The 26,355-nt window shown below is 41.5% G+C and overlaps 1 protein-coding gene across 1 annotated transcript in view; it reads left to right on the top strand.

Annotated features, from left to right (window-relative positions):
- Positions 1-7,801: 7,801 nt before the first annotated feature.
- Positions 7,802-26,355, top strand: part of LOC124272821 (phosphatidylinositol 3-kinase regulatory subunit gamma-like) — a 31,057-nt gene continuing 12,503 nt past the window's right edge. Inside the window, 2 exon segments of the mRNA XM_046708044.1 lie at positions 7,802-7,816; positions 13,436-13,570. Coding sequence (XP_046564000.1) covers positions 13,475-13,570 — 96 coding nt within the window. The 5' untranslated portion in view covers positions 7,802-7,816; positions 13,436-13,474.

Genomic DNA, 26,355 nt, shown 5'->3' with positions numbered 1-26,355 from the left:
AAACTTAACTCACTCACTATAGACCCCTGCCATATAGCTGGAACATTGCTGAGTGTGGTGTAAAACTTAACTCACTCACTATAGACCCCTGCCATATAGCTGGAACATTGCTGAGTGTGGTGTAAAACCTAACTCACTCACTATAGACCCCTGCCATATAGCTGGAACATTGCTGAGCACGGCATAAAACTTAACTCACTCACTATAGACCCCTGCCATATAGCTGGAACATTGCTGAGTGTGGTGTAAAACTTAACTCACTCACTATAGACCCCTGCCATATAGCTGGAACATTGCTGAGTGTGGTGTAAAACCTCAACTCACTCACTATAGACCCCTGCCATATAGCTGGAACATTGCTGAGTGTGGTATGCGTAAAACCTAACTCACTCACTATAGACCCCTGCCATATAGCTGGAACATTGCTGAGCACGGCATAAAACTTAACTCACTCACTATAGACCCCTGCCATATAGCTGGAACATTGCTGAGTGTGGCGTAAAACCTAACTCACTCACTATAGACCCCTGCCATATAGCTGGAACATTGCTGAGCACGGCATAAAACTTAACTCACTCACTATAGACCCCTGCCATATAGCTGGAACATTGCTGAGTGTGGTGTAAAACCTAACTCACTCACTATAGACCCCTGCCATATAGCTGGAACATTGCTGAGTGTGGTGTAAAACTTAACTCACTCACTATAGACCCCTGCCATATAGCTGGAACATTGCTGAGCACGGCATAAAACTTAACTCACTCACTATAGACCCCTGCCATATAGCTGGAACATTGCTGAGTGTGGTGTAAAACCTAACTCACTCACTATAGACCCCTGCCATATAGCTGGAACATTGCTGAGTGTGGTGTAAAACTTAACTCACTCACTATAGACCCCTGCCATATAGCTGGAACATTGCTCGGTGTTAAGCAACAAACCAACCAACTGTACTGCATGTTGATAGGTTTAGAATTTAGGTGTGTTACCTCCACATGACATTGTGCACTCCAGCTGTGGTGATCTGTAGGGGGAATCCACAGAAAGTAACCACAGCGAACTTGTGAAAATGAGTTTGTCTACATACTTGGAAATATTCTCTGATTATAAGAGTATTATGTCTGGAATTGTTTGAAGATAAAGTTGGGTCGGTAGGAAACTTAATTTGTGGAGAAACTAGAGAACTACAAACACATTGCTTTAGTTTTTGCAATTTATTCAATATGATACAATATCATAAATTTACCAACAACTGATTTATTTGTTCTTGATCATTTATGTCCAAGTGCTGTCAGTTAGTTTATATATATGTAAAAATAATTATGAAATCATTAAAGTGCACAATAGATGACATCTATCATCATTCAAGTGAATGTATTTTTTGAGAATCCATTGCTCCGATCTTGTCACTTGCTATCAAAATCGACAGGATGTGGAAAAATATATATTGATTAAGACTTCAGGTGCGTGAACAGGTGTGTCAGAAACACCCGTCACCATGCTTACCACTACAATGTTTGGAAGTGACCCACAGGGGTTTGATCAGGTCAATTTGTAGGTAATGCCCGCTACCTCACCTACTGACCTTCTGGACAGGGGTCATCACCCTCCTGCCTTTCTTCCTCCCCCACTCCCCTCTCCCTCCCCCTTCTCCCTCTAGAGGGGATTGACAATCATATGAGAAACCTGTGTTTACTGAAAGGTCAGGTGGCCTTCCAGACTGGAGGTGCTGCCCAGGTCACTGACTTGACACTAGGCTAATTCAAACTCTGCTCCTGACTAGTATCATCTTGGAATTGTGATCTAACTTATGAGCTATGTTTGCAGAAATGATCAGTTGTTCATTCATTCCAGGTTTTTACTAACTGTCCATACAACAGTTCAAGTAGATGTTATGTTTATCGTAAATATTTTGTCAACCTAAACATGTTTTGCACAGGAGGATATGATCACATGTATATTATATGAAATCCTCTATTCATTTTAAAATGTTAGTTAAAATATGTAGAACACTGATGGTCATATGCTTGTTATCTCACACTAACAGACATTGGTAATGGATTGTTCCTCTGTCCACAAAAGAATGGATTTTGTGCCTACAAGGGACTGGGTTGTTCCTCTGTTCACATGCTAATGGTTTGTTCCTCAGTCTGTCAACAAGATAATGGATTGTTCCTCTATATATTTACAAGGAAATGGATTGTTCCCCTATATGTTTACAAGGAAACGGATTGTTCCTCTATATGTTTACAAGGAAATGGATTGTTCCCCTATTTGTTTACAAGGAATTTGATTGTTCCTCTATATGTTTACAAAGAAATGGATTGTTCCTATGTGTGTTTACAAGGAAATGGATTGTTCCTCTATATGTTTACAAGGAAATGGATTGTTCCTCTATATGTTTACAAGGAAATGGATTGTTCCTCTATATGTTTACAAGGAAATGGATTGTTCCCCTATATGTTTACAAGGAAATGGATTGTTCCCCTATATGTTTACAAGGAAATGGATTGTTCCTCTATATGTTTACACAAGTGTATGGGTTGTATCTCTGTTCATATGCTAATGGATTATAATCTGTGTCAACAAAGTAATGGATTGTTCCTTTTGTTCAAATGATAATGAATTATTCCTCTGTGTGTCAACAAGCTTATAGATTGTTCCTCTGCTGTTTACAAGTCAGAGCATTCTTCCTCTGTTTGTCAAAATTGTCACTCTGTGTCCACAATATGAAGGATTGCTCCTTTTCACAAGACTAATGGAATGTTCCATGTGTTAACAAACTAATGGATTGTTCCCATATGTGTCCACAAGCTAATGACTTGTTCATCAGATTGTCCACAAGCTAATGACTTGTTCATCAGAGTCCACAAGCTAATGACTTGTTCATCAGAGTCCACAAGCTAATGACTTGTTCATCAGTGTCCACAAGCTAATGACTTGTTCATCAGAGAGTCCACAAGCTAATGACTTGTTCATCAGAGAGTCCACAAGCTAATGACTTGTTCATCAGAGAGTCCACAAGATAATGACTTGTTCATCAGATGAGTCCACAAGCTAATGACTTGTTCGTCAGAGAGTCCACAAGCTAATGACTTGTTCATCAGAGTTCCCACAAGCTAATGGGTTTCATAAGGTAATGGTCTGTTCCTCTGTTTCAGGCAATGACTACATTTGGGGGACCTCAAAAGTAGGGAAGAAGTGTGAAGGTTTGTATTTGATCCTTGTTTCAGTTTACAAAAATCTTTGATATGTATGATGTTTTTATTAACAAACAAGAAACACTGTAAAACATTCTGCCTGTAAAAATCATTTTCTTATGAAATGGGACTGTAATTATGTAACTGAATTTGCATCTAATTATGTTTCACTGTAATTTGGTACCCATTTATTAATAGCCAGATTTAATTCATATTCAACAATTACTTCCTGCCTATGAGTGCAGGAGTAAGAACGAATACGACGGTGTCTGCCTGACCACTTGCGCTGAAGGAAACTAACAGGTTGGATTTCCGTCGTCTAATCCAACTGTTACCAAATACATCTCGCTAATAAGAGTAGCTTTACAGTACCAACACATTTAACTCCCTTTCAACCAATCGCACGCCCCATCCTTTTTCAAAATGATATGTCACACACAATAAGACGTCCCTGATCATACACTGAATAAGGGAACATTACAGAAACATTCGATGAGGAATCTTATAACATAGCAGATGTTCAACTCCACGGACAGTCTTAAGCCAAAAAAGGCCTGCATTCTTGCCTAAATTTGTCATTCGCTTGTAGGTCTACCCTATTTTTAGGGATAATTTGAAGTCACAGTCCATTGTGTCTTTTTTCACAAAGGTATGTTGACAGGCAGGTCATTATTTTTATATTCTTATGTTTTTGGCTCACTTGAACTGAAACCATTATTTTATGACATGATGGATCACCTGGAGGAAATGTGTATTGTGTGGCCAGTTCCTGTATTCTCTCAGTGAGGCGTCCAGGCAGTCCCATGAGACATTCCCTCAGTGAAGTTCCCATCTTAGTGTGATAGTCTTGCTAATAAAAAGATATTATTTACCAAATTCACAGATTTCATAGCATAAATATCATACAATAGGAATTTTAATTCTAATGTGTGAGCCTTTGGCATGATGGTAATAATCTATTTGTCATATGATGTCAACAACTGAGTTTTAGTGGTATTATTACTAACTTCATAGACCCTGTATCGAACAGGATGTAAGAATAAATTGCAAAATGATTTGCAGCAATGACGTTATAGGGAGACCATCATTTAATTATTTTGTTGATCAATGTTTGTGAAGGTAAACACCACCTCTTTGTACAACCTTACCAAAAAGTAGTTCCTGGTAGGTGCCCCATTTGTATATTCAGCTGATCATGATACCAAGTTTATTGAATTGGTTTATCGAGCTGATAACTCGAACCAATATATGATAAACCTATCTCACTCATCGTAGTAAGTCTTCTCTATCATGATGGAAATATAATTAAGCCAAGTTTTTGCTTAGATTCTTTGGTCATTTGACACCAGGTGCCTAGTTGGCGAAACCAATCAAAATATAGAATAATTGGCTTGGATGACCCGAATTGCTAATTGCCTGGATGTCAGTATTGGGTAAAATGCCATTTTGACATCCTGTTCCAGAGGGCTATTTCCGAGGTAATCTTTGATGTCACTATGGCGATAGTGTTATAAAGAAAAGAAAATACACTTCAAGTGTTATGAGAAACAGGGAACAGTTTTCGTCAAGACCGAAACAGTCTGTAAATAACTTATACAGTCGGGAAACATTTTCTAGGGTTCAATCAGGGAGCATGTTCCAGGGTACATTCAGGATGCATGTTCCAGGGTACAATCAGGGGGCATGTTCCAGGGTACAGTCGGGGGGCATGTTCCAGGGTACAATCAGGGGACATGTTCCAGGGTACAATCAGGGGACATGTTCCAGGGTACAATCTCGGGGCATGTTCCAGGGTACAATCAGGGGGCATGTTCCAGGGTACATCAGGGGGTATGTTCCAGGGTACAATCAGGGGACATGTTCCAGGATACAATCAGGGGGCATGTTCCAGGGTACAATCAGGAGGCATGTTCCAGGGTACAGTCGGGGGGCATGTTCCAGGGTACAATCAGGGGACATGTTCCAGGGTACAATCAGGGGGCATGTTCCAGGGTACATCAGGGGGTATGTTCCAGGGTACAATCAGGGGGCATGTTCAAGGGTACATCAGGGGGTATGTTCTGGGGTATATTCAGTACGCATGTTCCAGGGTACAATCAGGGGGCTTGTTCCAGGGTACAATCAGGGGGCATGTTCCAGGGTACAATCAGGGGGCATGTTCCAGGATACAATCAGGGAGCATATTCCAGGGTACAATCAGGGGGCATATTCTAGGATACAATAAGGGGACATGTTCCAGGATACAATCGGGGGGCATGTTCCAGGATACAATCAGGGAGCATATTCCAGGGTACAATCAGGGGGCATATTCCAGGATACAATAAGGGGGCATATTCCAGGATACAATCAGGGGGCATGTTCCAGGATACAATCGGGGGGCATGTTCCAGGGTACAATCAGGGAGCATGTTCCAGGGTACAATCAAGGGCCATGTTCCAGGATACAATCAGGACGCATATTCCAGGATACAATTAGGGGGCATGTTCCAGGGTACATTCAGGAGGTATGTTCCAGGGTACATTCAGGAGGTATGCTTCAGGGTACAATAGGAGTAGAAAAAGTATGCAGGGGTGTACTCTCTGTGTGATGAGACCCATATCATGCAGGGTGTTTAGAACACAGATCAAGGGAGTGTGCAGTGGGTGAAATACATGCATCCTGCTTCCAAGTAGCCAGTTGTGCCTTCCGGAGTTGTTTCACATATGTAATGTTTTTGTTTCAGCTTGTGGAAAGTGCTGCCACACTCTGTGTTCTGGGACTGTCAACAACTCTCACTGCACACGGGAGAAGGCCACCAATCTGGAACCAACACTGGAGTATAGCCAGGTGAGAAGTCTTGCCCTCAGGGCCACACACTGTAGTATAGTCAGGTGAGAAGTCTTGCCCTCAGGGCCACACACTGTAGTATAGTCAGGTGAGAAGTCTTGCCCTCAGGGCCACACACTGTAGTATAGTCAGGTGAGAAGTCTTGCCCTCAGGGCCACACACTGTAGTATAGCCAGGTGAGAAGTCTTGCCCCAGGGCCACACACTCTTTGTATTGTCAGGTGAGTATGCTGGCCACACACTGTAGTATAGCCAGGTGAGAAGTCTTGCCCTCAGGGCCACACACTGTAGTATAGCCAGGTGAGAAGTCTTGCCCCAGGGCCACACACTCTTTGTATTGTCAGGTGAGTATGCTGGCCACACACTGTAGTATATAGCCAGGTGAGAAGTCTTGCCCCCATCAGGGCCACACACTGTAGTATAGCCAGGTGAGAAGTCTTGCCCCAGGGCCACACACTCTTTGTATTGTCAGGTGAGTATGCTGGACACACACTGTAGTATAGTCAGGTGAGAAGTCTTGCCCTCAGGGCCACACACTGTAGTATAGTCAGGTGAGAAGTCTTGCCCTCAGGGCCACACACTGTAGTATAGCCAGGTGAGAAGTCTTGCCCTCAGGGCCACACACTGTAGTATAGTCAGGTGAGAAGTCTTGCCCCAGGGCCACACACTGGAGTATAGTCAGATGAGAAGTCTTGCCCTCAGGGCCACACACTGTAGTATAGCCAGGTGAGAAGTCTTGCCCCAGGGCCACACACTCTTTGTATTGTCAGGTGAGTATGCTGGCCACACACTGTAGTATAGCCAGGTGAGAAGTCTTGCCCTCAGGGCCACACACTGTAGTATAGCCAGGTGAGAAGTCTTGCCTCAGGGCCACACACTCTTTGTATTGTCAGGTGAGTATGCTGGCCACACACTGTAGCATAGTCAGGTGAGAATGCTAACCCCCAGGGCCACACACTGGAGTATAGCCAGGTGAGAAGTCTTGCCCTCAGGGCCACACACTGTAGCATAGTCAGGTGAGAAGTCTTGCCCCAGGGCCACACACTCTTTGTATTGTCAGATGAGTTTGCTGGCCCTCAGGGCCACACACTGGAGTATAGTCAGGTGAGAAGTCTTGCCCTCAGGGCCACACACTGTAGCATAGTCAGGTGAGAAGTCTTTCCCCAGGGCCACACACTCTTTGTATTGTCAGGTGAGAAGTCTTGCCCTCAGGGCCACACACTGTAGTATAGTCAGGTGAGAAGTCTTGCCCCAGGGCCACACACTGTAGTATAGTCAGGTGAGAAGTCTTGCCCTCAGGGCCACACACTGTAGTATAGTCATGTGAGAAGTCTTGCCCAAGGGCCACACACTGTAGTATAGCCAGGTGAGAAGTCTTGCCCCAGGGCCACACACTGTAGTATAGTCAGGTGAGAAGTCTTGCCCCAGGGCCACACACTGTAGTATAGTCAGGTGAGAAGTCTTGCCCTCAGGGCCACACACTGTAGTATAGTCAGGTGAGAAGTCTTGCCCCAGGGCCACACACTGTAGCATAGTCACGTGAGAAGTCTTTCCCCAGGGCCACACACTCTTTGTATTGTCAGATGAGTATGCTGGCCCTCAGGGCCACACTGTAGTATAGTCAGGTGAGAAGTCTTGCCCCAGGGCCACACACTGTAGCATAGTCAGGTGAGAAGTCTTTCCCCAGGGCCACACACTCTTTGTATTGTCAGATGAGTATGCTGGCCACACACTGTAGTATAGCCAGGTGAGAATACTAACCCCCAGGGCCACACACTGGAGTATAGTCAGGTGAGTATGCTGGCTGGGAAGGGATATACTGTTGTGGTATTAGAAGTGAGATAATGTTATGGTACTAGACATGTTATATTGTGAAGCATGAAGATAATAAAGAAGATGTAGACCTCAGCTAGGTGTGGTATATTGATACAGGATGAAGGTTATATACTGGATGTAGACCTCAGCTAGGTGTGGTTTATTGATACAGGATGAAGGTTATATACTGGATGTAGACCTCAGCTAGGTGTGGTATATTGATGCAGGATGAAGGTTATATACTGGATGTAGACCTCAGCTAGGTGTGGTATATTGATGCAGGATGAAGGTTATATACTGGATGTAGACCTCAGCTAGGTGTGGTATATTGATACAGGATGAAGGTTATATACTGGATGTAGACCTCAGCTAGGTGTATGGTATATTGATGCAGGATGAAGGTAGACCTATACTGGATGTAGACCTCAGCTAGGTGTGGTATATTGATGCAGGATGAAGGTTATATACTGGATGTAGACCTCAGCTAGGTGTGGTATATTGATACAGGATGAAGGTTATATACTGGATGTAGACCTCAGCTAGGTATGGTATATTGATGAAGGTTATATACTGGATGTAGACCTCAGCTAGGTATGGTATATTGATTTATATATGAAGGTTATATACTGGATGTAGACCTCAGCTAGATGTAGACCTCAGCTAGGTATGGTATATTGATACAGGATGAAGGTTATATACTGGATGTAGACCTCAGCTAGGTATGGTATATTGATGAAGGTTATATACTGGATGTAGACCTCAGCTAGGTATGGTATATTGATGAAGGTTATATACTAGATGTAGACCTCAGCTAGGTATGGTATATTGATGAAGGTTATATACTGGATGTAGACCTCAGCTAGGTATGGTATATTGATGAAGGTTATATACTAGATGTAGACCTCAGCTAGGTGTGGTATATTAATGAAGGTTACATACTAGATGTAGACCTCAGCTAGGTGTGGTATATTAATGAAGGTTGTATACTAGATGTAGACCTCAGCTAGGTATGGTATATTAATGAAGGTTGTATATTGGTATACCAATACAAGGGTTTACATTCTCTACCAAAACCAAGGGGAAGTGTTTTCCCTAACATATAAACCGTCAATGATGGATAATTATAATGTAGATGATCATTTAATGAAGCTACATAACAATAACTGAAGCACAAGTAAAATCAATTTAATTACAGTAACTATAAATAGATAATTCAACCCCAACATCTTCGTCGGTGCGGTGGCCGTGAGGTAGAGCGTCCGCTTATTAACCTGATAGATACGGTTGTAATCCTCCTTAGGAAAACATTTGCACTTTGAAATTGATCTTGGACGATATTTTTCAGTTGATTTCAAACGCTCATATATCATTTGAATGTTGATGTTCATATAGAGTTAGGAAAAAATAAAACCTGGGAAGAGGTCTTTCTTACAAAAAGTAAAACCTGAGAGCAAACAAAAACCTCAAATGCGGTTATTCCGGGAAAAGAAGCGATGCTTATTATATAGTGAGAAGCACACGTCAGGTTGATATAGATTCCCCTTAACAAACATTGCAACGTACTACTGATTTTCCAAGAATAACACAGGTTGAAACTAACATTAGTTACTCTCTGATGGTGTGGGTTCGAATCCCGGATGGGACTCAACCCAACAAAAGTACTAGAATCTGTACTTTACTGAGGAAGCGTAGTCCCAAATATAACATATACAATGTATAACATTAGTTTCACTCTTTGAACATGGTATATGTCTTTGCCATGTGCTGGTCACACGGAGGTATGTGATAAAGTCATATAGATTCCGGTTATTGTCCACCAAGGTGTAACACAGCTGGGTATATCTGTAGGAGGATATTGACCCATTTTCTGTGAATGGGGATCAAACAATCCAACCCAAGCAACAGTTTGACCTGGTCAGTAAGGAGGAAATCATCACACCCGGTTGCTATGGCAATGAATGGCCGTGTACTAGGTATAGAAGTGTCATGTCACTGGTTTATCACAAGGGACATGAATAGCAGTTGGTGTTGCCCATGCCTCTGACCTATCCATAGCATTCTGAATCTGTCTGTATATGATCCACAAGGGATTACATGCACAACTTCATGGCTGAGGAGGGAAGGGTGATTACAGAAGGCGTACATGTCATGTTCAATATTGGCAGGGATATAAATTATCATATGCCTTTATTTTTATGCTGACTACAACAGTCAATTCCATATTTTAAACAGAATTATATTTAGTTTGTTAAGATGTGATTCATTGCTCCAGAATCTATTAGAAGAGAGGTTAATAATGTAACTTGTACAAAAGCTGTTCATTTGGCTGTGAGTGATATTTGTATACGTGGAGCATATTTGCCATATCCGAGTACAAAGACCGATTGTGTTATACCCCAGCTGCTGGCTCATATTTTTATATTGGCTGCAATTTCCCTTCTTGGTTGAAATCAATGTTCCATTGGGAGCCGATGCATTGGAGTTACATACACACTTCTCTTCTGCCATCATCGAGTCCCTGTGCCACCAGGTCAGGATCTGAGGGTTCTGGGTTTGAATCCCAGACTTCCCCTGTTAATGCCGATTTAAACAATCACCAGACCATCAGAGACTCTTCATTACTTTCTTATTCTCAGCTTTGCAAACGCACATACTCAAGACAACCTGTAGTACCAGCCTGCACAGGTTTACATGTCCAACCACACTCACACTATCTCACGCCTGTTCACTCACACGCTCACACTATTGCCGCCTGCTCAATCACACCATCGCTGCCTGCTCACTCACACCATCGCTGCCTGCTCACTCACACTCACACCATCGCCACCTGCTCGCTCACACCATCGCTGCCTGCTCACTCACACTCACACCATCGCCGCCTGCACACTCACACCATCGCCATCACACCATCGCCACCTGCTTGCTCACACCATCGCCGCCTGCTCACTCACACACTCACACACACCATCGCCACCTGCTCACTCACACCATCGCTGCCTGCTCACTCACACGCTCACACCATCGCCGCTAGACTAAGGCTTAGTCTCTGAATATATATAATTTTGATAGTAACAAACAAGCCCATTTATATTGAAAAGGAGCCCTAGGGAGACCAGAGATTCAGAACCTGAGGAAATCTAGACTTGCTTTATTTAGGGCTTTAGCACTGCAGAGAGGGCTTGGCAGTAGGGAAATTAATGTGGTTCAGGGACTGTGAGACAGACTACATCGCCGCCTGCTCACTCACACACTCACACCATCGCCACCTGCTCGCTCACACTATTGCCGCCTGCTCACTCACATGGTCACACCATCGCCACCTGCTCACTCACACACTCACACCATCGCCGCCTGCTCACTCACATGCTCACACCATCGCCGCCTGCTCACTCACACCCTCACACCATCGCCGCCTGCTCACTCACACGCTCACACCATCACCGCCTGCTCACTCACACACTCACACCATCGCCGCCGCCTGCTCACTCACACATTCTTTTAGCAATAAACCTGGCACTGCTGTTGTCAAAGTAATATACAGTTCCATCATGCACTAACTGGTAATTGCACACGTTCTCCATAAATTTAATATAAACATTTAAGATTTATATATATAGCACACTTATAATACACATATAGTACTCATATTTCAGTCCCAATGGATTATGAAAGAACGAGAGCAAACTTTGATTTTCATGTTAAAAATATATCAAGGTATCTTTAAACCTATACGCTAGGACTCTTTCTTAGAATGTAGGACTTCTTAGACTGTTTCCTCACCATGTAATGTGTTTGAAAAGCTTGACATACTATTCGATCAAGTCAGTGTCATGTGATTATTTTTGAGTTGTTACAAAAGGATGTGTCTTGAGGCAGCTTCTTTCTTTCACTGCCACATTTATACCTGGAGATTTGGTGATATTGATGTAATTAACTGTGGTGTGCAACATGAAAGTGACTCTCATCCTTCAAGGTTCCACACTGACCTAGATAGACCATTCGCTAATTACTTCAGGAAGGAGGATATGACGTTGACGATGCTATCGCAGGCGATGGAGTGAGTGACGCAGATAGACGTAAGGGTGCACTCTATCATTATGGAAGTCACCTCGGGGCAACGTGTTGGCCACCTTTAAGTGAATTGTTTCAATCTCCCAGCCAACACCATCAGCTTGGCCAACACCTTGGGCTACAAGTGTGTCCATATTAGCAGACTACAAGAGCCAGCAATTAGTAGGGAACAATTTAGAGTTTCTTGATTGGAGATTTTATGTTTCACAGATTCAGTAATATTTTCAACAATGGAACATAGAGATAAATACTCGACACATACACATGTATACCGGTACATGGTTTGTGTTTAAATTTAACCTTTTCTTTTGAAATTTTTATGTGGAAGTGTTATTAAATATTAAATATCATTAACTTGTAGGTCAGTGGTATGTTTTGTAAAATGTGCCATGACTTTGAATTAATAATGCATTGATTCTATTGTATATAAAAATCAATAAACATCCACATGTATTGTCATAAATTATGGCCTGGTTACCTGGTTTCAACCAATCAGATGGTACAGATGTGACCTTGTTATAACACTGGAGTTAAGCTAGCAAGATTATTTTCCCTAATGACTGCCACCATGAATACCTGTACTTATTTCCCGACCAGTGTACCGACTGTGGCCTTGTGGCCTTCTCAGATGTAGGTTAATGGAGAAGCACAGTCGCAGTTTCAGCCGTTAAATAAATGTCACAACTGTATAACTAGTTTGACTTGTTTAAATGGTAATGAGACATTACAATGATTGAGTTTTTATTTCTTTTCTGAACCACAAGATATTGGCAGGGTTTCAAATTTACCCACTTTGAAATAGACTTCAAGGTTGTATGACCAAGTGCATTCAGATAGAACATGTTTGGAGTTCTCAACTATCTCGTTTGGAAAAAGGCACTGAAATGAAGACATTGATATTTTTTTTTCAAAACAATTCTAATAATGAAATGAAGTTTTGTGTGACCAGGTTGCCGCCATTTTGCTTATGACAAGCTGACACTATTTTTGATGTTGGAAAGTCATAATTCTTGTTAATTTTTCAAATTTGTTGCAGAGCGCCACCATATAGCTGAAATATTGCTGACTGCAGCGTAAAATTGAACTCACTCACTCACTCAAATTTGTTACATAGTAAGCTACAAAAGTAAAACGCACTTGAAAAGAAGTTTCCTTGTTTTCTGAGCAGTGCTTATCAGATTGCCATTGCACGCTTGCTTTTAAATCCTGATTATTTTTATATATGACATCTCACACAATTGGATCATGAGCTGCAAATAATATCAAACTATATTATGATAGTACAAGTATTACTTGTTACTTGCAAATAAGTTGATATATATCCAACAGGTTTCACCTTACTAATCATTTCAGATAGTTTGCAGCAAATAACTGCAGGACATTAAGCAATAAAAACTTGCTTCACTCACTCACTCACTCACTCACTCAACTCACTCATTCGTCACATGGAAATGTTTTTTAATCGTTAAGAACACATAAGCATTGAATAAGTTTTTTCACAAACATTTTGTGTTTTCCTTCCAGCCGCTAGAGAACTGGACAGTCAACCATGTAATTGAATGGATGGCAGCTCTCAACCTGTACCGCTACGTGGAGCTGTTCCGAGAGAAGAACATCGCAGGGCGGGACCTCAAGGACATGGATGAGGAAAAACTCATGGTAGGCCGATCATTTGAAAAATTGAACAATGACCAGCTCAGTCCAAGGTCTTAGTGTTGCATTCCCTGAACTGTGTTATTTTCCTGCTGCCCAGCTCTAACTGTAATGTGGTGTTCCTAAATCTAGGTTTTCCTGAGGTTCCCATTCCACTCCTCTCAGATGAACATTGAGTTGTTTCTTTCTCTCAAAAATCTATTCCTTTAGAGATAACGCAATAGTCTATCTAAGGTCCTAGTGAGCAGGATTACGACTCAATCAGCATAACACAGACACAGACTCAGGAAAATGAACTGTTCACATGAAGGACACCTCTTCAGAGGTCTAGTTCCTGTTGGGCGGTGGAGTAGCTTGGTGGTTAAAGCGTTCGCTCGTCATGCTGAAGACCCGGGTTTGGTTCCCCACATGGATACAATGAGTGGAGCCCATTTCCGGTGTCCCCCCACCGTGATATTGCTGGAATATTGCTAAAAGCGTAAAACTAAACTCACTCACTCACTCACTCTAGTTCCTATTTTCAAATTTGTTGAATTTGTTGATTTTATAGAAAACAAAGAAATAAAAAGAAAAGTGTACAACAAACTTGGGTCATCCTGAGCTGAACTGGACACCTGCTGAACTTTCCAGAAGTACTGTAGAGTTTGAAATTAATATGAAAAAAAATCCAGAAGAGAAAGATCGACACATTTCCTGAAGTTTTAAACAATAATAATATAATATGATATGTCTTCCAGTCTGTTTTGTTTTAGATACACACATAAAACAAAATATGAGAACACATATCATTGCCCTCCAGCCAAGTCATGCGACCAGACTGTCAGCAGTACATAGCTCTGCTGTTACATTTACTCCTCCACGATAAGTTGCTACCACAAATAACATGAATCAGTTTTAAAAATAAAACATTTAACAAATTTACGTGCAAAGTATAGTTTCTAGAAGCGCAATGGCTGATGATTCCTGATCTTGAAAGGTGAAGGTCACCAGGATGTGAAGGTCACTCTGATGAATGTCATGCGAAAGCTGCATGTAAGCCTCGAGCCCTTATCTTCCTGTTTCCAATAACCCTGTAGATTCTTCTTCAAATATATCAACTTAACATGACTGTACGGCTTCAGCCTCCAGTTCTGGAGCAGCCACAGACAGTAGGAGAGCCACTTTTGAGACAAGAGTCACAGAGCATGGCTTGGAAGTCATAGAGAAACCTTGCAGGTATCCTAGCTAATTATTGTAAGAGCCCTACCGACAAGGTAATCACTCATATCTGTGTAGCTGGAAAATACACCATTAATAATGGACCAAATTAAGTGTAGACAAACAATAACATTGAATAACATTGTGTATCATGAAAGGTGGTCTGTTAATCACTCCTGCAATATTGTTTCCTGAGGCAAAACTGTTGATGATAAACATTGTGAATGGCCACATATGCAAGTTGTTGATTTTCAGCCAAGAATGTAATGAATGATGCCTGAAAGGGAGCAACCATCAATACCATGTGTCTGCAGCTATGTGTAGCTGTATATCAGACAACAATTGATTCATTTTGATGAGGGCTTTTGTGGACAAAATTTCGAAACTTGCTACTTTACATTTTGATTACTTAGGTTTCTGAAATCGCAAAGTGTGCTTTCTTCAGTAACAGTATACCTGCAGTCTATCAGAGCAACACTTAACCTCATATTGTCTAGGGAATCAGGTGTTGAATCTATGCAGACTTGTATTGCATTGCTCCCAGACTGCAGTGGTTCTGGGCTGGAATCTCTTTAGTAATTACTATCTTCAGACTGGCAGCAAGGTAGTGAAACATCGCTTTGGCCTATATTGAACCCTATTGAAGTGACATACTTTCACAGGACTGAGGTACTGCTATATACTGATACCAAACACACTCATTCCAAACAATCATAAAAATTCCAGACGTATATGTTCAGTACATTGTTCAGTGTTCATTCCAGTATGATACTCTGATGTCTGCTGGTGAGACCTCTGGATGGTGCCAGGTAATTTGCCAGAAGCTCCAGAAATAGCTGAACCTGTTGGCTCCAATATGTGGCACACATTCACTGACTGGTGGAGTTTTCCATGACTGATCTGTGTAGGATGTGCATCAGGGTGTGGGACTGACTCCCTCCCTCTACAGGTGCTGTGCTGTACTGGAGCGTAGGCTGCACTCCCAGCATCCTCATCTGCCTCTATTTGACGGCCTCACCAGTGAGGGGGGGTGTTTGTATAGTAATAGACTAACAATTAGTCTCTGAAATGAACTTATTATACAGAAGAAAAAAAAGTTCATAATAAAAATAATAAAATATGATGAAAAGGACTTTCTTCATTTTCAGAAACTGTGGAAATCTAGACTTACCACATAATCTAGACTTGCATTGGCTTTCTTGTATATGTTTGTTTCAGGGTCTGTATGACAGGCTAGTATAGTCAGTCCTGCTTGTGTTGGCTACGACCTTCATTTGTCTTATGCATGGGTTCCCTCGAAAGCCCTTATTGGTGTTTGAATTTTTTCATATTGGTTAAATTTGGTATGCAGTATTTGGCATTCATAATGATATTTCATCATAATGGGGACAGTGGGGTAGCCTAGCGGTTCAAGTGTTCACTCGTCACACCAAAGACCCGGGTTCGATTCTCCACATAGATACAATGTGAGAAGCCCATTTGCGGTGTCCCCCACCGCGATATTGCTGGAAATTGCTAAAAGAGGCTCAAAACCATACTCACTCATGATAATGTGTTGTATGATTGGTGATATTGCTGGTGTTTGTATTTTTCCATATGTATAAGACAACTTGTGACTGTAGACTGGCCAGTGGTTTAAGCTGCCACCGGGTGTTGCTGCTCCTTAGTTCCAGTCCATCATGTCGACATATTGTTTTTGCTTTTAGCTTGCTGATAAGTTTCTCAGTGGTCTCAATATCTAAGACACAAGTTTAGGATGCCCTTTCATGCGCAGAGACCTATGTAGATCTGGGTAGAATTGGTCCTCTGCAACCCATGCTTGTTGCCTGGTCGAGGCTGGTGTGACTGCCTGTCTGCTGTAGTTGAGATTTGTGTGGGGTCATTTCTGTAGTCAGTCATACCCTCCCCTGCTAGAGTTGAGCGTGACGTCATCCTGCACAGCATCATATTGGGCCTGCTGTAAAGTCACCACTCCGTTAACCCAGCTCCAGGCACACTGAGTCAGGTGCCCCTCCCCTCCAGCTGTACTCAAGGGTAAGGCTAACGCAACTGAATGTGCCGTGTACTGTAATCGCAGCATTTCTGTGGTAATAGATCCGAGCCTCAAATGACTTTTCAGTGCAAACTTGTAAGCATTCAACCCTGGTGAAACCACAAATGCCTTCTGCAGTACTGCTATATGAGATCACCACTGCAACACTTAACACTGCCCTATATTCCTGCTAGAAAAGATGTGTTTCTTTAATGTGTACCTTCACTGGTATTGATGGTGTTCATACGGCTGGTTTGATATGTTGGCTGGCAGCCAATTTTTGGTGTAGAAGGTAGAGGGAGTGTTCTGTAAGACTTGACTGTGCTTCGTCTTCACCAAGGGGTGTATCATTACTGTTGAGATCACCTGACTGAGAATGAAGTATGCTAGGGTCATGGTACGTTATGCGTCATTTGTCTGATTGTCTGTCCATCATTAACTTTTGACATTTTTTCATCAGCTCTGAAAATACAAGGCCTGTGAAGTGGAAACTTTGCATGAAAGTTTACAGCTGTGGTGTCTCAAAAACTTGCTCAGAGAAGTCCAATCTGAGTTCAAGCAAGGCCACCAATGGAACCATGTTGAAAATAACATTTTTGGTCATTACTGAGCCGTTTCTTCCTGTGTAATAACATCTAGTTTCATGTGTAGCCAGTATGTGGTTATTAATATAACTGACAATCTTAGGGCATTGTCGACTTTTTGATCTAGCTACAACCTTTGACTTTCACATAGCCCTGTTGATCTATTGTTATTGTATTTCAACATCTCTGAAACTACATTGCCTATGTACCAGAAGATACACATGTATAATTTTAACTGTGGAGTCCTCTATACTTGCTCAAAGAATACCAATCCGATTTTAACATGCCAGTCATGGGGCCATGTTTAGGAACCCATCTGTTAGTCTTTTTTTTTAAATGTAAGTTTGATATAGTGGGGCAAACATATGTATTTCATTTTTTTATGATATTCTAAATTTTAAATTTGATTCAAATATTTCATCATAATTGTTGTAACCAAATGAAAGTGCTGTCAATGGCCATAGAAATAATTGTAGGTACAGAATTGAAAGACCATATATTAGACCCCAATGCACCTAGTTCCAATGTTATATCGAATGGTCTGCATTCACTTTTGATATGTGGCTAAACATAGGTTTTTGCACACGAATGCCCTAAAATCTACACTCACTCACTCACTCAAACACCCCCCACACACACATCTGTCACAGTAAGATTGGTAGAAAGACGTTGGGAATTGTTTATGTTTAAATATTAAATATCATTAACTTGTAGGTCATTGAAATGTAAAATGTTCTGTGATGTTGAATTAATAATGCATTGATTCTATTGTATCCCACTAAGCACCACATGATTGTGTCAAGAAGAATGGCCTGGTTACCTGGTTTCAATCAATCAGATGGCACCAATGTGACCTTGTTACAACACTGGAATTAAGCTGGCAAGATTATTTTCTCTAATGACTGCAACCGAATTCCTGTATTAATTCCATTCTAATACAAATAGTTTGGGTTTTAGTTCTATATATAATAGCCTATTATTTGTATGCTACCCTGTTTGTTAAAAGGAGGCAACATTTGTCTGTGACATTAATGCTTGAATTCAAAGGCAATATTTTGAGTGGTAAGGGTAGTAAATAAGGTGGATGTTATGTATATATATATACTACAAGACACTACCCCAAATGTGATCTTGTTCTTCTACCCAGTTCACGTTTCAGTCTGTGATCACTCAGTGGGAGGTTAGTGGAGTGGGTCAGGTGTTCTAGTTATGGTGGTGGTGGCAGCTTAGTATTGTTTGAGGCTTGCTTTTGGAAGCTTTGGAAAACTATTCTTCCCATTGGTTGACGTTCACATATAACACATCTATTTCAGTCACAGGGAGTTTTGATTTCTGAGACAGAAATGATTATATTTGTAGCAAGTATCAAGGTTAGAATGTACACAAATAAGGCAGAACTGTCAATTTTAAAGATTTTTAGGTTAAATCTGTTATATTTAATTAAAAAAGTGTCAGAATTTTTGTTATCTGTACACATACAGAATCAATATATAGATATATCCTGATACTTTGGAGCCAGTATATCAATACTGATCTCTCCAGTCAATGACACCCCTAGTAAGGGTTTACATTTACGTGGACAATTTTCCAACGCTACCTTCAGACAAGAGTGAAGCAAGTTGATTACCCTCATTTCATTGGGGAATAGAAACTGGTGGAGCCAGCAACAAGCTTTACGCAATATGTAAATTTCCAGCTTCCACACCCCTCCTTATTACTATCTTCTCCCGCCTGTATGAGCCGATTCCATTCATCCCGTGTATTTCCTGACTTGCTGCGAGTAGGTTCTGTTCAGTGTGTGTGCTGCAGTCAATGCTTCCTGTTCTTCACTCATCAATAACTAAGAAAGAACCTGATTGGTCTGACCTCTGTACATGTGGGTTAGTGAGGTGAGCGTTCCATGGTTGGCACACTGACTCACAACTTTCTGTGCATCTGCTGCCAGGCTTATGTCCTGAAGTTTGGTTGTCTGGCAAGCAGTCTTCCCATAATGCAGTTCTGCAGGAATCTGGTAGCTTCAGCACTCTCCACAAAAAAAGGAAGCATTCCTTCGAAGCTGCCAGAGTGATTGATATAAAATGTCTTCTGGTCCCAGATCCTTTTTTTTTATTTTTTGAAGAATACTCGTGGGAAAGTGAAATGATGAGATTTGTAACAGGGATGGGATGAGCAAACTGCTGCATGAACGGAGGAGATGCTGTTGACTGGGGGAGATGTACTGACCGACTTCTCCACCTTGTTGAGTCTGAGAGGAAGAGTAATATATCAGGACAAACTCTGAGGTTTGATAGCTGGCCGAATTGTTCCTGTAAGTGTAAGTCACATGTGTTAAGGGCAAGGTGACATTACAGCACAGAGGTAATACTGTGGCTAGAAATATTGGAAGTTGAATATTACATGTCACAATAAAACAAACAATAGGGATTTCTTTTCTTTTCCTTTTTTTTGGTACTGGTTTGTATGCGTGTGTGGGGTTGGGGGGAGGGGGGTGAGACTCATAGCAGGTTCATTTCTGTTGATACCTGCGTGTACATGTGTGTGGGTTTTGGCGGTGAGGTCGTGTGGTAGGGGGGGATTATGACAGGTCCCGTCAACACCACACTATTGTGAATTGGAACTGGTAACACAACCGAATTGTGTCACCTCATTGTGCAACATTTGCATATTTTAGTGTAATATTATATGTTTAAAAGCGTGGGCAGAGGTTTATGGTATTGGATGTTGGGTTTGGGCTGTTGGAGGATGTATCAGATTTGCAAATAAATCAGAGGAAGACCTCTCGTCCCCACTCAGGGTGCTGCTGTTTATCTTGTAATTGTTGCTCAGTGATTGACACGGTGTTTCTGGAATGGGGCCATTAAAAAGTACATTCCCTGAATGGGATTGGCCGTACTTACTGCCACAAGAGATCCTGCAAGGGTTAAGTCCACAGCCTCTGTCAGAAAAGTTGGGCATCAGTCTGAATCTCCAGACTTTCATATCTAACACTTCAGTAATACTGAAAGAATACCGATAAATTCTGGAGACTTAAAAAGAATTATTTGTCTCTTAAGAAATTCTGTACTTATGTGTAATAAAGCTTATCTGTAAAATTGCTCTTGAAATCAGCCTTGCTCATGTGTATTTAAAGAGTTAAATCCATGATGTGGCATCTGTAGTTTCACTGTAGTATGACGTCTGTGGTTTACGTGTGATTTCATACCTGTGGTTTAATGGGTGCTTTGAGGTTGGGGTTAAATGTTTGCTTTGACACTTGAGACTGTGAGGTTAACCACTCTCATGCAGGATGGGTTTTAATGGAATCAAGTGTGTACCTCAGAAGGGATGGTATCACTGTGTGGTTGGTGCCCGAGTCTGGCTCTGCCATGGAGCTGTTGGGGGAAGTTGCTGTCATTTTGTTTTAATTGTGAAATAAATTAAATTTTAATTGTGAAATACAAATTTAACATATAAAACAGGGCCTTTGGGTAATCAGTTCTTGTGTCTTTACAATGTGAAAGACAGTAAACTTGGAACGGTTTTGCCTGGACTGTTGGTTTCTGTAGACTGTAAATGAATAATGAAGAGGTACAAACTGGGTGTTGGTCCAGATGTAGAGGGAGAGGGTGTCATCAAAGCAGCTTTACATCTGTTGAAAGCATACAGTGTTGAGGTGGTCTTGAGTGACACGTGACCAAGTACCCTGAAGCTGGATGTCATGACAACCTGCTAGTCATGGGTGTGTTCCAATTGGGTCATCATAATACCCGGGTTTGTGGCCAATGAGGGTTCAGCCTAAATGCCTACATTTGCCTGTATGTGCCAATATCAGATTGTGGCCTGTAGGAAATGTCAAGGTGCTAGTACAGATCTTATTCACCGCAGTAAGGGAGAAGCCATGTTTGGATAGTAGGCCTAGAATAGAAAGAGTCAAGACACAAATAGCAACACTTTCCCAAATCGACATTGTTGTTGGTCGATTGGCATTTAATTGCCTTCTTCAAGCATTTGCTGGGACCCAGTGAAGGATGTTCATTAGGAGTGGTTACTTGGTAGCTTGCTGCTACACAGGATTAGTTGTCCATTGTCGTCCATTGTCTGTGCTGTGTTATGCTGACCTCCACTCGCCTTCAAAGCTTGTTTAAGCTCAGTATTTATGTATAAATCGCTTTGAAATGGATCATTTGTCGTATCATGATAAAAACTGTGATACTGAATTAAAATGTTACAGTTTAGACATGTACCATATACATTGTATTTATTGCAAAAACATAACTCTTGGTGGTTAAAGCATTGGCTCATCATGCTGAACACCCGGGTTCGATTTCCCACATGGGCATGTGTGAAGCCCATTTCTGGTGTCCCCTGCCATGATATTGCTAAAAGCGGCGTAAAACTATATACTCACTCACTCACCAAAGAAGTACAACAAACAAAATGTAATTTATCATTTCAGTAAATATTTCCTATCCACAGCCAGATGATGACAAGTTTCTCTATGGTCACAACCTGAATGTTTTAAACTAGAGATGTATCTATATATCATTTAAAATGTCTTTTAAAGATTTAATGAAATTGTTGACTTTCTTCACAGTAAAATATACTGGGATGGGGAACACGATGTGGGAACTACCTAACCTACATAGCATGAAACTAATAGCTTAGTAAGCTTACACTGGTGAGACTAGGTCTGGAAATCTGGGTGTTTTTATTGTGAAAGGCCTTGTTGATGATACAGTGTAGGGCTGGTCCACCCAATAAGGAGCCTGTAAGTCATGAATCAGTTTGACACTGATGGTGAAGATGGACAAGTCACACTGTAGGGGAAACTGTATAATCAATACTAATCACTGGAGCATAGAAATCCATAGTGAAAAGAATCTCGCTTTTATGTGAAACAGCTGACTCAGTGTTATTTATAGATGTTCACCCGTCCAAGCCAGTCATTGGATGGATGATAGTTATAGCGGAGTGCTGGGTTGGATCTATTGGTCAGGTCTCGTGCACTGGTTGCATTGTGATACAGTACATTCTCACACACAGCCACAGTGCAACTAATTGATTGTACTGGTATTTCCAGCAGCTTCTGAAGTAGGAAATAAGGTCAGTATATATAGTTCATGCTGAATTTTGAAACATCCAGTCTTTTGTAATTTTATTCTTTGTCAGATTTTTTTGCAAACTGAATTGTTTGATTTTTTGGTTTAATGCCACACTAAGCAATATTCCAGTTACATGACGTTAGTCTGTTAAAAAAATATTCTGGACCAGAATATTGAATGATTCCCATCATGAGCATCAATCTGTGCAATTTGAAAACAATGACGTGCATCAGCCAAGTCAACAAGTCTGACCACCTTTTGTGTTAGACATGTCTTATGACAAGCATTGGTTGCTGAAGACCTATTCCAACACAGGATTTTACAAACATTTGATTGATCAGAATGAACATATTTTACCAACTTTTCAGTTTAAGTCCTTCGATTCTGAATGTTTGGTGAGAAACAATCATCTTCTCTGTGTGTATGTATTTGTTCAAAATGTTTAGTATATTAGTGCTAACATATTCATATGTTCACCTCCATTTCATTAGGCTTCCGTTGATCACTGGATTGTCTGGTCCAGACTCGATTATTTACAGACCGCTGCCATATAGCTGGATATTGCTGAGTGCGGCGTAAAACTCAGCTCACTCACTCACTCATAAGGCTTCCTGACATTTTGTTTGCTGTAGCATGTGACTATCAAGAGTTGATTAAGTATGTGTAAACATTGAGCATTTTCTGCAGTCACAGTCTTTTTATTGTTCTCTAGCAGTCAGGCTACTTTTGACTGTTTTAATGATTATTTTTTCTAATTACAGCATTTCCTCAAATCTGTGAAAAAATAAAAATACCATGTGTCACTTTGATGCCTCTATTACAGTCATGATAAAAGTTTCTTAGGCTAGTTCTTACAGATAACCAGGTGGGGTATTGAAGTTGGTCAGCTGCTGGTCAATATATAGGTGCACCTCTCAGTAGGCGTGACCAGGTACTCTGCTCTCTAGGCTTTAGTAGCAAGCAGAGAGGTGTGGTGGACAGGCATTGCCCTGTGTGACCCACTCCAGGGTGCCAGGTAGTTGTGTAGGATGATGTACTCCTACTCACCATCATAGTCTCAGCTTATTGACCTGTGAAGATCCGGGTTAGAATGCTGATTTTCAGTAACCCATGCTTGTCGCAAGAGGCGACTAACGGCATCGGGTGGTCAGGCTCGCTGACTTGGTTGACACATGTCATCGGTTCCCAGTTGCGCAGATCGATGCTCATGCTGTTGATCACTGGATTGTCTTGTCCAGACTCGATTATTTACAGACCGCCGCCATATAGCAGGAATATTGCTGAGTGCGGCGTAAAACTAAACTCACTCATTCAGCTTATTGTCCGGTTTGTGTGGAGTCAGGAACCGGTGCATAGCAACAGCAGCATGATACGGAATGGTTATGCTTACAATTCATGATTGGTAACAATCTTGCTTCGCCTCAAAGAGTATGAAACAGTTTACCCTGTGTGTCAACTCCATTTTTGACATGTTATTATTGCTTATAGTTTGTCTGGATTACGATGTGAACACATTCAGCATGTCACTGATTTGTCTCCATGGTGACAACTCTCTCAAATAGATCTTTACGTACAGATGTGTACTGATGAAAGAATCCTTGATTTAAGTTGTGCAAGGTAATGATGATGGCTTTAAAACAAGGATTCCTTCAGTTACAAACATCCCCTTGCCAGCCTGCCCATGGTAATCATATGATCTCTATTATTAGACTTGTCACCTTTACTCTACATTTAGCTCACATGCTGTGATGAAACAGAACATACTGTTAAGAGTAGCATGAAAGTCACTTTCTCACCCACACCTGCACAGCAGGGTCCAGTGTTTGGGTGTTAAACAGTTTTGTAAATGTAGGACAGCTCAAGCACTGCATCACAGTTTGACTTACTTTCAACACCATTCAACATCTGGTTCTGTACCATCAACTGGAGAAGGTAGAGAGTATACCGCCATTGTCCACAGTCACTGCAGGACAGTACCGTAGCAACTACCTTAATGCCAGTCTGGCCAGGAGTATATACTGAGGGAAACAAATAAGGGAATGCATGAATGTACAAGTGTTCCATTATTCTTTTACAGATTTCTTCACATGCTTTTTATTGGACTGGGTGAAAATCTGGGAATAAATAAAGGCACACATCTTTCAAGTAGTGTTCCTTTATTTGTTTTGCCCAGTATACTTTCATCGCTGTGTTTGACCTGGTATTATGTACATCCATTAGACTCAGCTGCCATGAGATCATCTTTATCGTTATCTTAAATAACAACCGTGTAGTGCAAACAGTATTTACATGATGTATACATCCTAAACATAACAAATAATTAGTTGTAATTTATGTTTTGTGACATGTCTTAAAATCATGTCTTCAGGGTCAAAACATTAAAAAAAATCATACAAGAAAAGAAAAGTTGATTAGGCCTGCAACAATAAAGATGGTGATTCAACAATGTGGTTTTAAATATACGTAATGCCCTGTCAGGATGTATTGAAATTCACAGGTGCGAAAGCCTTCTAGCCTTCATTAGTGGTCACAGAATGATGCCTAGGGTTGCCTTAATAATTACCCTCACTGCTCCACAGAGAGGGGTGGGAGGAAAGGCGGCCTTATTCAGTTGTCGAACCAACGATGTAATTTGTGTGTGTTGCATTAGGTAAGATGGCTTATGGCCGCCTGTTTGATCTTCGTTTTTGCTGGGCTTAGGCTGTTCTTTGTCTGTTGGGTTAGTGGAGCGTGAAATCACGAGGAGAGAGCACACAACGAGGGAGGGGGGTTGCAGAAGGGGAGAGGGCACCATCGATTGATGAAGTCTTGATGACTTAATGGGTATGCTTGATTTTAATGTGGGGCCATTGTTCTTGGGGAAAAAACAACAACCTGCAAATCCAATTACAAGTCAGAGCTTGTTATGCAATTATAGGTTGTTTTAGTGTTAAGATCTTCAATTCATACTTTTCAAACCTTTAAAAACACACCTGGTGTTGTAATTCACATTTTCATATATGAGAGCAGCATGTAGTCAATACATGAAAATATGTATGAAATTTGGTTATTGTTACATTGCCTGCTTTTTGGTTGTCGGTTTGTGATGTAGAAATATTTAGTCAGTCTTCAATTGAATCATTCTGTTGGTATTATCACCCCTCAGGGTAACATGCCGTATCCCTCCAGGGAATATTGAGTCTGTATCACCTGTGTGTACTGTGACCCAGCAGCAGGACCTGGTGTCCATACCTAAAGCCTGCCTGTCTTACCTCCTTCTCCTGTCACCTGCATCAGAGGTCATGTGCTCCACCTCACTGTGCAAGCGTGACCTACTTCTCTACTGCTGTAGGCCAGCGGTGGTGACACCGCTATATATAGTGCAACTGGAGGCGGAGCTAGCTGTCAATCACAACCAGGCTCCAGCCAGCAGACGGCCTCAGCCACAGGTTGGTGCAGTTGAAACTTAGCAGTGGAAGAGACAGCACACAATAGCAGCTGAAGGTGTTCAGCTTTATTCACTTCCCAACCAGTGTCACACTGATAGTCTTTTGCTCACCCAGAGTTGGGGATGTTTAACTGGATTGTACATGATTGTGTATAGTTGCTAGTGTGTTACAGGGAGATAAAGCCTGACTGTGTTATCTGGCTCCCTAGCCTGTATCTGGCACATGGCCTGTTTCTAGTGTTCCGCTTGGCAACTGATACAGAAACTCTGTCACCGATCCTCTCCCATGCCAGGAAACCAGTCTATGTGTTTCCCCATACAATCCATCTTCCATTCTGTGAGTTCCCATGGATACTGGGTGCTCACTTAGGCTGGTCATACCCCCCCATGACTATATGTTTCACCAGGTACGTACTTCACCTTATTACTCTAGTCATCATTCATGTCACAGTCTAACATCACTTTTTGCA

This window comes from Haliotis rubra, unplaced genomic scaffold (assembly GCF_003918875.1).
Source record: "Haliotis rubra isolate DU_JTF1 unplaced genomic scaffold, ASM391887v1 Scf173, whole genome shotgun sequence".
NCBI lineage: Eukaryota > Metazoa > Mollusca > Gastropoda > Lepetellida > Haliotidae > Haliotis > Haliotis rubra.
Note: the sequence above shows the minus strand (reverse complement) of the source record. Positions and strands in the feature narration are given on the sequence as shown.